This window comes from Girardinichthys multiradiatus, chromosome 11 (assembly GCF_021462225.1).
Source record: "Girardinichthys multiradiatus isolate DD_20200921_A chromosome 11, DD_fGirMul_XY1, whole genome shotgun sequence".
In the NCBI taxonomy this organism is placed as follows: domain Eukaryota; kingdom Metazoa; phylum Chordata; class Actinopteri; order Cyprinodontiformes; family Goodeidae; genus Girardinichthys; species Girardinichthys multiradiatus.
This window is the reverse complement of record NC_061804.1, coordinates 44,733,959-44,746,933: the sequence shown is the minus strand read 5'-3', so window position 1 is coordinate 44,746,933 and position 12,975 is coordinate 44,733,959. Positions and strand designations below refer to the sequence as shown.

At 41.7% G+C, this 12,975-nt stretch overlaps 1 protein-coding gene across 2 annotated transcripts in view; it reads right to left on the bottom strand.

Annotated features, from left to right (window-relative positions):
- Nucleotides 1-12,975, bottom strand: part of zpld1a (zona pellucida-like domain containing 1a) — a 36,260-nt gene that overhangs the window by 4,025 nt on the left and 19,260 nt on the right. For both annotated transcript variants that reach the window (XM_047378583.1, XM_047378584.1), the window contains 4 exons: nucleotides 8,530-8,610; nucleotides 8,261-8,432; nucleotides 3,112-3,214; nucleotides 2,442-2,471 (listed from right to left, as the gene is read on the bottom strand). In XM_047378583.1, the coding sequence (XP_047234539.1) occupies nucleotides 2,442-2,471; nucleotides 3,112-3,214; nucleotides 8,261-8,432; nucleotides 8,530-8,610 (386 nt within the window). The remainder of the gene's footprint in view (nucleotides 1-2,441; nucleotides 2,472-3,111; nucleotides 3,215-8,260; nucleotides 8,433-8,529; nucleotides 8,611-12,975) is intronic.

Sequence of the window (12,975 nt, the reverse complement as noted above, 5' to 3'; positions counted from 1 at the left end):
TCACTTAGTGTCACTTAATGAATTGAGTTATGAAAATAACATATCTAAGACTCAGAGTTTGGACATAGATAGTTAGTCAAAAACATGCATTTTATCCCATTTTGACCCACATTTTTAACTGGATGGTGCAAATGCTCCTGTTTACCATATATGGAAAATGACATTGCTTGAGGACAAACCTTTGTTGAAAGCACAATAAGATGTTTATTAGGGCTGTGATTTACCATTACTATGTGTAAGAAAAACATGCATTTTTTAGTTTGTAAATGTTGCACTGTGAATATATATGTGCCGGTCACTTCTTTCAAAGCCGAAGCAGCCCCCACCGCTTACAGCACCGAGTCCAGTTTTAGGTTCAGAGATGTCCCACACATCAATGTTAGGCAGAAAAACATGCAATAACTCTCCTAACAGAGGTAATTAATCCGTCATGTTATCTGAAAAATTAACATTAAGTAGGAAAAGACAGTGGGGGGAGTGACAGAGCTGCATTAGCAGGAAAAAAGCAGTACTGTGATCTTAACTGAATGGCTAGTAGCTATGTGATCAAGTAAAATCGCTTCATTATAAGAAACTACAAAGGTCAAAAATAATTCTCTGTACTGTAAATTTCTGTACTTTATGTAATCATAAAATACAGAGTTTAGGAGTATGCTATGAAATACCACATGCTCCAGTTGACAACCCTGTTGTTTGTTTACATTAGCAAATGATCAATTAAAATAATAATGAAGTCTCTAAACATTAAGATACCACAGAAAATGAATTTCTGGACACAACACCTACAGAATGCTCATGTCATATTAAACAATTCCCAGAATTGATACCAATGAAAAGACATACCAATCTGGGTCAACTGGAGGTGACTCCTTGTTCAGCTATTCAGTCGCTCAGTCTTCCCAGTTTTATGGCTCATACAAAACTGGGATGAGCAATTTATTTGACTCATGTGTCCAGACAACAGCATTAACATCCTCTTATCACTGTCTGCCGCCTTCCTGCTTACTTTTTAACAGAAAGCCATAACCTGCTATAAATATATAAATATAAATATCCACCTTTGTATAAGTGTATATTGTATATATGTATTTATGGACATAAGGATATATATAGAATATATCTTATAACACAAAAAACAAAAAAGGAACCCAGAGAGCAAAGTATACCAGTCAAATTCCTTGTTTGTTGTATGTACGAACTTGGCAATAAAGCTGATTCTGATTCTAAAAACAGCAAAGATCTCTTTCTTTCGCCCTTGGTTGACACCATAGGCAGGTTTTCAGCTACTTCAGTTTCCCTGTCATACATTTGTTCATTTTTCTTCAAAATCAGTGCACTAACTGTTAAGCTAGTGTCAAAATATTCTTTGGCCAAAAAGACACAAAGAATTGAAAGAGGTTCTTAGTGGTGAGATAAGACCTTTAGTGCTCTGTGATGAGCCATGTCTGCCTGTAATTAATCACATCAGTGAACTACCAACTTTAAGATGGATGTTATCATTTCTTCTCCTGTTCTGACTGGCATTACTTTGATATGCATGGGTCTGCATTTCAGTTGTCTTTTCCAATAACATAAAATTTTATATGAGCATCTTGTGCAGTGATTGTGTAAAACATAGTAGTGGTAGAAGCAACTGGAAGTCTCACTTTTCAACATATAATCACTCCTTGTTTTTCTTGTGTTTAACTGAATTACAATGTAATTATGAAAATGGTATTTTGAGCACAATGTCATGGTATGCAAACTTTACAAATCTGTATTAGTTGGTTCTCTCAAAACAATTATTCATTCGGTCCTAAAAAAGGCAAATTATTGTTGGTGGGATCATTCATAGTTATTGATTTAATGTAATAAAACGATCTGTTGGTGTCACCTGATGTTTTGTACCAACAAGTGTTTATAATCTCATAGTGAAAAAATAGATTTTTTTACCTTGAAACCTTAACACTTCCTAACAACATACTTAGATGGCTATAAATTCTGCAAGAGCTATCTGTTGTAATTGTGACACTATATCTGTATCACTGTGTTGTGTCCCTGTATCTTAGCTTTCTGTTGAGGAGAAATCTACCATTTTTAACCCATTTCTACAAATTTCTCCCACTCTTCCTGCTTAGAGAATCTTTGGGGAAACAGTGCTCTCTCCGGTCTTTAACTGTGTGCCCAACAAGCAGCTACACTGCCATTTGACCTATTCTCATAAGTAAAGTTTTTTTTTTTTGGTTATTGACAAAATTGCTATTACTGTTTACTATGGGCCATCACACTCTGCTGTTTCATACTGTACATCATCTTTCTATATTCAGGTCTGATTCTGTTACCTAAAGGCCTGGCTCCAAAAGCCCTCATTGTGTCAGAAAATTGTTTTCAAAATAAATTGAATAATCCTTTAAACAAAAGTTTACTTAAGTCAAAACAATAACACAAATGGGAGTCCATACCTAGCTGAGACTTGTTTGTTGGTGTTTCATCTGTGAAAACAAATACATTGTATTTAGATTCCAGGTGTGGGGGTCCACTGACAACACACAGCAACAAACATTCATTGTTAGACAGCAAGTTATATACTTTTACTGTATGAAGGATGCTTCAGCAGTTATGCCAATTGCCTGAGCCCTTTGTCTAAACTGAAAACTCCTGCTTTACATGTTTAACATTTATCTATAAAACGAAATCATACATAGATGCAGTCCAAATCAGTGAGACCTGTTATTAAAATGGCTGCCATTTCGAAATTGCTGACACCATTTCACCCTAATTAAATAATTATAATAATGTTTTTTGCTTTAAATGAGGCACCCCAAGATTTAAAGAGGTCACCTTTTGACCACTCTTTTCAGAAACGTTCTGGAGGAACCACAAGCGCTTATCAACAATGCTGCATCCAGGGGCATGGAAACAGGGTTAAGCAATAGTGAAGGGCACACTCAGATGAACTGGAACAGACATTTTCATTGAGCTTTGTTCCATTTTGTTGAAACTACACCAAAGAAAATACAATGTGCTGTATAAAGGAAGCCTTAGTGTTTAAGCACTGCTTGTTTTCCAAGCAGAGCAAGTTGGTTGCTGTACACAGGTAGAGGTAATTGCAGAGGACAAAGTAATCTGTACCACTTCGAGTGATGATGGGCCCCGAAGTCAGAACAGCATTTCCTGATGACTTGCTGGACTGTTTTGCTTCTGAGACATCTCTCTTTTTCCTGCTGCCACAGATCTATGACAAACAGCAAACCAAAAATGCACCCACTGTGGTCATTAAATCAGCAGGCATGATAAAGGTTGTTAAATATGATTACGCATATATGACTGGATATTCCTCTTAATCATGTGTAAATATATTCTCTCTGTAGTTAGCATAATGTTAGGATGAACATATTTATTAAAACAATTGGATGAATATTGTCACATTTTTAAGTATTAAATATAGTGTTGTAAAAAGTACAATGTTTATCCTAAATCATAAAATATAAAAATAAAATAATTTATTGGTTCTATAATGCTATAGTTAGGAATATTACTTATAGACAAATGTAAATGCAGTGCTTTCCACTAATGGATTATTTTATTATTAAGTGTATTTACAGCAAAATCAGTGTATTTTTTATTTTTTTTAAACTTTGTCCTGTCCAGCAGAGTAGCACTCAGAATTGTCGTCCGAGTGCCAAGAAAAAGCCCAACAGATTTACTTTCACAAGTGGAGCATTACAGCTAACGCTTTAAAGCTCTGCTTGATATTTATAAAAGAAATTTTATTAGAAACTGCTTTGGGGTTATTTAAATTGTTACGGACATGGAGACAGAAATGAAAAGGAAAAAATAAAGAAGCACGAAAGAGAGAAAGGGGGCAAAAAGGAAAAGGGGAGAAAAGGAGAAAAGAATGGAGGAAAGAAAGAAGGATGAAGAGAATACAAGATAACGCCCTGCTTGCTTCTACATCTGCGTTCATATCACCAGCTTGTTTACCAAAAAGTGCACGTTACTTGTCAATGCAAGATGTATTTAGTGGTAAATACGTCTCATTATAAAATATTTTTGTATCTGTTAACACCTGAATCTAAACACCTGTGGGTCTGAGTGTGAGCGCACTTGTGTATACAAGTTTTGTCCATAAAAATATGCAACAGCGAGTGTGAGAAGCCACAGCCCTACCCCCTGGACCCGGGACAGATACGGAGGAGATCCGAGCCACAGACATCCAAAGGCCCCCCAGAACACAGGAACCCCAGGAGAACCACCGCCGGGACTACCGCAAACCCCCCAGAGAAGAGCAGGGGAGAGTCCCAGGGGAACTACCCAGGAGCCACAGTGCAGAAGCCCCAGGGAGCTGAAGCGACGAGCCCACTGGCCCCGCCGGCAGCCGTTTACGTCCGAGCAGATCCAGCCATGGACCCAGAGACCTGAGACCCTGCGACATATCACTCCCCAAGCAGAGGCTCGACAGAGCCCAGGGGTCCAGACCCCAGCAAGCAACCACTGGGAGTGAGCCAGCACACACCAAAGCACCCAGCCCCAGATACCGAGAACCACAAGTACACCGGTGGACAGAGACACCAACCACCGGCAGGTAGTGTGGCAGGGAGGAAATAGGTCCTTTGTTTGATGGGGGCCTAAACTGATCTAGGAGTGGGAGCAGCCCAAAACCCAACCTGACACAAAAAACAGGCACACACAGTGCCAATCACACATTCCCACCCACATGCGTACACATAAAAACACTCACACCCACGCACTCAGCGTAAAGACAAACAACAATTGACGTCATACACTCACTCACACTCCCCATACATACTCTATACTCCCGGGTCCAGATGCCGATGCCCCATAGGGACAACCAGCCCCCGGACCCAGCAGGTGGTCCCCTTCCCTCCGGGGGTGGAAACAGGCAGACCACAAAGCACCTAAACCTGGGCTGGGCTAGCCTGGGCTGGTGCCTGAATCTGAGCAGTCCCAGTCCCCAACGATCCCCATCCTCATCCGGAGACGGGGCCATGTACAAAAGAGGGGTCTACATAGTCCAAACCAGCCCACCAACCAGAGCCGCCACAGGATGATATAGTCCCAATCCTCCAACGAATTCCGATCCCAACCCCATGAGCCCCCCACCCCAATGTACCCCAATGTGAATTTCCCCACAGGGCCACCCCCAACGAGGACACAGATATCGAATACATGCCCCCAAACCCAAATGCCATGAATTCCCTCCTCACAGCACAGGGGCACACCTCCCCCCCCAGGTGAGCTTCATCCCCGAAAAGCCAAACAGCACAAGCTCCACACAGCCCCGCTCACACAGTGCACCGCGACGGCAAGGCAAGGACCCCGCGCAACGCGACCCCAGCCCCCACCCACAGGCGCAACAGGGCAGACACCATCAAGAACCACGCCCACAACGGAACCCCCGACCCCACACCAAAATGGGACAAATTCACCTGGCCAGAGGTCCCCGGCCAGCGGCAAGCACTCGGGGCCGGCGTCCCCCACCACGCCCCCGCAACCACACAAACACATCACATCATTGCCTTTGCAATGATAGCCCAGGGAGAAACGTTACCCCACATCCAAGAACGGGATACAACCCCCCCACCACAGCCCCTCCACGCCATTAGTATTTTTTATATGAAGGTTGTGAACAAATATACAGCTACATGTCAGAAAATCTTGAAATAATCAAAACGTTCAGTGTTTTTTGTCACTCATTTCCAAAAGTCAAACTCATATTATTTAGATTCATTATACAGAGTGAAATATTTTAAGCCATAATTTCTTGTAATTTTGTTTTTAGATAGGTCAGATCATGAAAACCCAAATTTCGGTGTCTCAGAAAATTTTAATATTACCCGAGATAAGTGAAAAATTATATTTTAAACAGAAATGGCATGTATTTGGTCTTTATTTTGCTTGATTTGCTGCATCGGTGCAATGTGTCATGGAAGCGATTCACCTGTGCCACTGCTGAGGTGTGCTGTTATAAAAGCCCAGGTTGCTTTTATAGCAGCCCTTAGGTCATCTGCATTGTTGAGTCTGGTCTCTCTCTTCTGTTGAAAATTCCCTAAGGGGTTCAGGTGTGGCAAGTTTGATGGCCAATCAAGCACAGTAACAGGTTTTGAACCAGCTTTGGTTACCTTTGGCAGTGAGGGTCAGTACCAAGTCCTGCTGGAAAATGACATTGGAATCTCCATAAAACTTGTCAGCAGAAGGAAGCACGTTGACTGTGGACTTCAGAATACAGCGGGCCAACACCAGTAGATGACATGGCACCCCAAATCATCACTGACTGTGGAAACTCCTGTTGCTGGTGCACATTTTCCTACCACAATTTTTCCTTCCTCTCAATTTTCTATAAATATGGTTGGATACAGCAATGTGGGAACATCCATCATCATTAGCAATGCACTTTTGTGGCTTACCCTCGTTGTGGAGGGTGTCAATGGCTGTCTTCTGGACATCTGTCCAGTCAACAATCTTCCTCATGATTGTGTAACCTACTGACCCAAATTCAAATTTTCTGGGATATTGAATTACAAGAAATAAAGATTTCAAATATTTCAGTCTGTGTAATGTATGTATATAACATGAGTTTCACTTTCTGAAATGAGTGACAAGAAAAACTATAACATTATCTGAGATGTGCCGGTATTATTCTAAAATGTGCATGTTTCAGTCAAGCTCTGCTGAACCACATGGACTCACTGCTGCTAAAATGTTTCCTGTCACATAGAAAAATTATTTATGAATGATAGAAATACATGAGAGATACTGAGATAGGGACTTTGAATGTTAGGACTATGACAGAAAAAGGTAGAGAATTTGCAGAGGAGGAAGATGAACATACTGTGTGTTCAAGAGACCAGGTTAGATGAAGTGATGCTATCCCCAGAGGTGAGAGAGTGGTGTTTGGTCTCAATTAACATGTTGGATCAGGGAACAGAGGTGATGAGGAAACGATGGGCAGCTTTGGTATTCATAACAGGAATGCAGAAGGACAGATGATGGTGAACTTTGCAAAGAGGATGGAAATGGTGATAGAAATGGCTGCAGGGAATTATTTCTTCCAGATGAGTTGATACGGGCTCTGGGTGGCCAGGAAGTACTTCTAGATGACTGGACAACTACAGCTAATGCTATCAGCGAGACAGGTAGGAGAGTACTTGGTATTTCTTCTGGAAGAAAGGTTAACTAGGCTTTGACTAGGCTGTTCAGTGAGATCTTAGAGATGCCTGAAGAATGAAGAAGTGTGCTGGTACCAATTTTCAAAAACAAGGGAGATGTGCAGAGTTCTGGCAACTACAGAGGAATGAAGTTGAGGAGTCATACAGTGAAGTTATGGGAAAGAGTAGTGGAAGCTAAACTGAGGTCAGAAGTGAGCATTTCTAAACAGCAGTATGGTTTCATGCCAAGAAAAAGTACTACAAATGCAATATTTGCTTTAAGGATGTTGATAGAGAATTACCAATAAGGTCAGAGAGAGCTGCATTGTGTTTTTGTAGATCTAGAGAAAACATCGGGCAGGGTGCCGAACAAGGAACTGTGGTATTGTATGTTGAAGTCTGGAATCGCAGTGAAGTATGTTAGAGTGGTGCAGGACATGTATGAGAGCTGTGTGACAAACAAGTTCAAAGTGGGACTGCATGAAGGATGGGATATGAGCCCCTTCTTGTTTGCTGTGGTGATGATTTAGAGTCAGTGGCACTGAGGAAGAGACAGGAGGCAGAGCTGGAAGTAACAAATATGAAAATGTTGAGGTTCTCTTTGGGATTAATGAGGATGGACAGGATTAGTAATAAGTACCTTAGAGGGTTAGCTCATGTTAGATGCATTGGAGATAAAGCAAGAGAGGCCAGACTGAGATGGTTTAAACATGTGGCTAGAACTGCCAGGCAGGAGGCCTAGAAGAAGACCAAATAGGAGGTTTATGGAAGGGTTGAAAGAGGACATTAAGGAAGTGGGTTTGAGAAATGAAGATGCAGAAGATAGGATTAGATCAAGAGAGTTGACCTGCTGTGGCAACCCCTGAAAGTGAAAGGCCAAAAGAAGAAGAATTCTGTGAAAGCTTTTAGGCTGATAAACATGTAAAACATTTCGACTTGGTCACTGAGGACCATGGCTGAATTCTAATGCTATACATTAAATGGATGTGTTGGATGCTGAAGGGTGTCTGTAAATGTCTTTCTCTTCTAAAGAAACTCTGACCAAACTTTGTTTAAACAGTTTTCTAATATCTGTCATGTGTCTGTGCATAGGTGTTCTCTGTTGGTCTCACTGGCATGAGCATGGGACAGTCATCTGCTCGACATAGCTTGGTAACACAGTGTAGAAACACAGTGGACATCTTCTGGTTCTTGTGCTTGACAAAGCGGAATACTTCAAAGGCAAAGCGGCCCATTTGGCTCTTCCCATTCTCAAAGACAGTGGTCTGTGGGTCCTTATCACAGCTGGCTCAGGAAAGAAAATGTCAACAGTTAGAAAGGAGAGCAAGTCAAACATCTCAAATGAACTATATCGAAAATCTTTTTTATAAATTAGAGTTACCTAAAGAAAAGGTCATAACGAAGCACATCATCTGGATTTCCAGAGGGCGTAGTGTAACAGTAGTCCATTAGAACATTCCATCTGTTTCATATTAAAATAGAATTTATTTGACTGAGTAAACTGATGTTGAAATAATGTATGTGTTTCCAGTAGGTAGCAGGGGAACATGAAGATGTGACCCTGTCTGAACATGTTTTTATTGTGAGTTGAACAGTTCTTCTTATCCCAAGCATTTCATTGCATTGTTGACTGTGTGTTAACCTGCATATGACAAATAAACCAATACAATACATCAACATGTGCTTCCAGAACACATACTGTCACCAGCACATTAGGCAGGTTATATCTACTGTCTGATTTGTGTTTGTGACTTCCTGTCCAATATTCTTATAGCTAGACCCTCTTTCCTACCGTTTTTTTCTTTATGAAATGCACACTACAACAACACGCATCAACACCACATTTGAGCTGGCGGAGGCAGGCTTGGGGTCTTTTCACACCCCCGTTCGCTATTTCCCATCTATGGTCAGAGTCACTGCACCGGGGCGGCTGGCGGGTTGTGCTTGGCCTGGAGCGGTTGGCCGGCATGGCCCAGGTACCCGGCTGGTACATGTATCCCTCTCGTGGACTGGTGGGCTGGGGGTGCTGGAGCTGTCTTGGGGGGTTGGGTGGGCTTGGAGGTGTGCTGCTCTGCTGGCTGTCGTGTCCAGGGGGGATTGGGGCAATGGGCTGGGGGGTGGCGTGGAGGGGTTGCAGCCTGTGGGGTGGAGGGGTTGTGTCCACTTCTAGGATGTGGGGTCACCGGCGTATGGATTGGCTGGGCGGCGATGGTGGAGATGAGCTGGATAGTGTTTCTCCCTGGGCAGTCGTTGCAGTGCCAGTGATGTAGTGTTTTTTGTGGCTGAGGGGGGGGGCGTGGTAGGTGACACTGGCCCTGGGTGAGCCGGGGTCAAGGCGGTGCCGACGCTGTCTGCATGAGGGTGGGAGTGGGTGATTGTGACTGTGTGTGCCTGTTTTGTTTTTTGTGTTTTTTTTGTTTTGTTTTGTGACAGGTTGGGTCTTGGACTCCCTCTCCTGGATCAACTTAGGCCCCCCCATATTATGAGGTTCCTGTGCTTTGGGAGGCCTTTGGATGTCTGTGGCTCGGATCTCCTCAGTGTCCGTCCGGGGACCAGGGGGCATGTCTGTGGGTCCTCACACTTGCTATTGCATATTTTTGTGGAGAAACCTTGTATACAAAAGCACGTCCACACTCATACTCACAGGTGTTAAGCTTCAGGTGTTGACAGATACATAGATGTTCTATATTGGGCTGCACCTCTCACTAAATACATTTTACATTCATAAGTACCGTGTACTATTTTGTTAAAAAAAAACAAAGAAAACAGCTGCAGGTGTATAAGCAAGCAGAGTGTAATCTTGTATTCTCTTCATCCTTCTTTCTCTCCTCCACTATTTCCTCCTTTTCTCCCCTTTTTCCCTTTTGCCCCATCTCTTTCTTTTTCGAGCTTCTTTTTTCTTTTTCATTTCAGTCTCCGTGTCCGTAACAATTGAAATATTCCCAAAGAAGTTTATAATAATTTTTAATAATTTTTGGGAAGTAGGGTTTTCTACAGTGTTGGAAGATTTGTATACAAATTATCATTGCATAGTTTAAAAAGGTTCTTTATCCTAAATGATTTATCATTAAAAGACATTTTTATTTATTTAGTTTGGTGAACTTTGATAGAAGTGGTTTGAATACTTCACATTTATCTTGAGTGTTTTATGAACTATTAACAGAATTGTCATATTGTCTTAGAGTTGCATTTGGGTGGTTGCTATGCAGACTGAGCAGGAACTTGTGTGCGCGTGGGATGTTCTGGGAAGAGCACCCCCGGCAATCTTCGCGTCCTTGAGTGCCAGATGTGGACGTATGTGCTGTATCGGTATCTGGATAGAACCAGTTTTAATCAGTAGAACTTGTATTTATGAAACTGTGCATGGTCACACCCATGATGCTGTAACATGAGTGTTTTTTTTCTTTCTTCAATAAAAGGCTGGGTTCAGTGTGCAGCTCCTCGGAGAGAACAGAAATTCACTGATTAGTGGCAGACTGTCCCTCCCTGGCCAGCCAAAGATAACTTTGACTCACTTGTGTCTTCATTGCATACCTTCTCTGAGTTTATCAGTGTGTCTAACTCTGACATACAGTGACAGCGTCAAAAACTAAATTACGGAGTAGATTGGACAAGTAACACACTTCGGGTGTCATTGCCTTCCATTACCCCTGGATAGGACCGTCTCGTTGCAGAGAAACAAACTCAGGTCTCCCACTGAGTCAATGCTATGGTGAGTTGTGTTTTTCATGCAGTTTGTTTTTGTGGTGTATCATCTTTTGAAGGCATGTTTAAATGTTACCCTAGCGACCAGAGTGTTAGGGGTAGGAGAGTATTACTTATGTTGTTGTTGGGATGTTACAAGCCTGCTATTAATGAAGTTGTAAAAGGGTACACAGTGGGTTCACGTTTATTATAATTAGAAAATACCACAGCTTTTATCTTTATTATTTTAATTTGTTGTATTTGCCACACCTTAAAAAATGACATATAATGCAAAATCTACTTTCTTAGCCTATAAAAAGCCTACAAAATATTTTCTGTGTACTTAGAGTCTGTAGGAGTGCAGAAAAGTTTAATTTAATCTCTCCAGGAGATATTTTTATATTCTGTTCAGTTTTCGCTATCATCTCTTATGTTTTTCCAACTGTTACGTCACAGTTTTTGCTGCTTAATAGCTAAATAAGGTCATGGCCTTCCACCTGATTAATTTCGCGTATCCGCCATGTTTATTTTTCACCTCGATTTTGTAGTCCAAGCTCAAGTATATCTACGCTGAAAAAGGATAAGTTCGGTTTGGTTGTTGTGGATATTAACCCGCACAATTCATTACACCGTCCCCCAGCATCAGAACCTCCTCAAAGTGGCTGGTAAAATGTATTTTTCATCAAAATGTTCCCACATCGGTCGAGAAATTCCTATTTCCCTCACTTCCAACCTCCGCCAGTATCAAGAAGGATTTGCTGAAAGACTTCATCTGATTAAGGGGTCAGTTCCTTCTGTCTATGGAAACGACGGACACAGCAAAGCGGTAAGCTGCAAATAACGCTAAAATGGCGACAAACTTTATTTTAGACATGAATTAATTGTTTGTAGATATGACTTCCTGGCCATTGTATTGATAGCAGTAGCATCGTGTCTTCTGCTAAAGTTAGTGCTGTGTGCTGCTTTTAGTTCCTTGAGGACATAACCGTACATAACTTTTTTTACATAAACAGTTTTGAAATGCTTTTGCCATTTTTGTCTTGTTTTCGGCGGCGCTAGATAAATGTTATCAGACTATATAATTGTCCGAACAGGTCAAAGTGGAATGTTCTTTGACTAGTAGGGGGGCTGGGGTGTAAGGTGCCTCAATAGCATTTAAAGAGACCAAAACAAGTTGCTCTCAGATGCAAAACATTGCAGTTCCACTTTATATAGACCAGAACTGAATGATTTAAGTGTGAAAAGAAAGGATTTAAACGCATGATATGTCCCCTTTAAAGGCTGGTTCGTGAAGATATTTTCTGACATTAAACTGCCCTGTGGCATGAAAAAGGTTGGGGACTGCTGCGGGAAGGGATGCAAAGAAGGGCATGTCATGTAGTAATGAATTATTATTGATCATAAAATATGCCTACACTACTCACAAAACATTAAGGATAATCAGCTGTAGGGGGAAATTACAGGATGAACTTAAAACCCACTATAACCTTTAAAGGTGTGTTTATTGTGACCTTTAAACGTTTTAATGCACATGCACAACTGTTAAATGTTTCAGTACTTTTTGCAGAACTTGCTGTTCTCTAATGGCAAAATTCACAACAGGTGTTTGATCCATGACACCGACCAATATGCATCAATCAGAATTGGTATTTAAACAGTCCTCCTCATCATGCTGTTCACATTTTGACATCATGAGACCAAGACAACACTTAAATGATTTACAGTCCCTCACCACTGAGAGTCTTCAAATAGGATGTTCTAGGATGGAAGTGGCCACTGAGCTTAGAGTGTCATCAGCAGTTTGCAACAGATGCAAAAAGACTGAAAGAGTTACAGAAAGGCATAGCGGTCGTCCTTTGGCCATATCCCACACTGATGACTGCTTCATTGTGAACAGTGCCCTGCAGAACCAGTTGATGGATGGCACTCAACTCCAGGCACATTTAGGGAAGTTGAAAGGCGCCCAAGTGTCCCATTCGAAACAGTTTACATCAGCATATTCTGCGTGCTAGATGACCTGCAAGGGTACCTAACCACATCACCAGGCATCATCGTCTTGCATGGACCAGGGAGCATTTACGCTGGACGAGGGACCAGTGGGCCTCAGTGCTGTTCTTTGACAAAAGTCGATGAGCAGAAATGA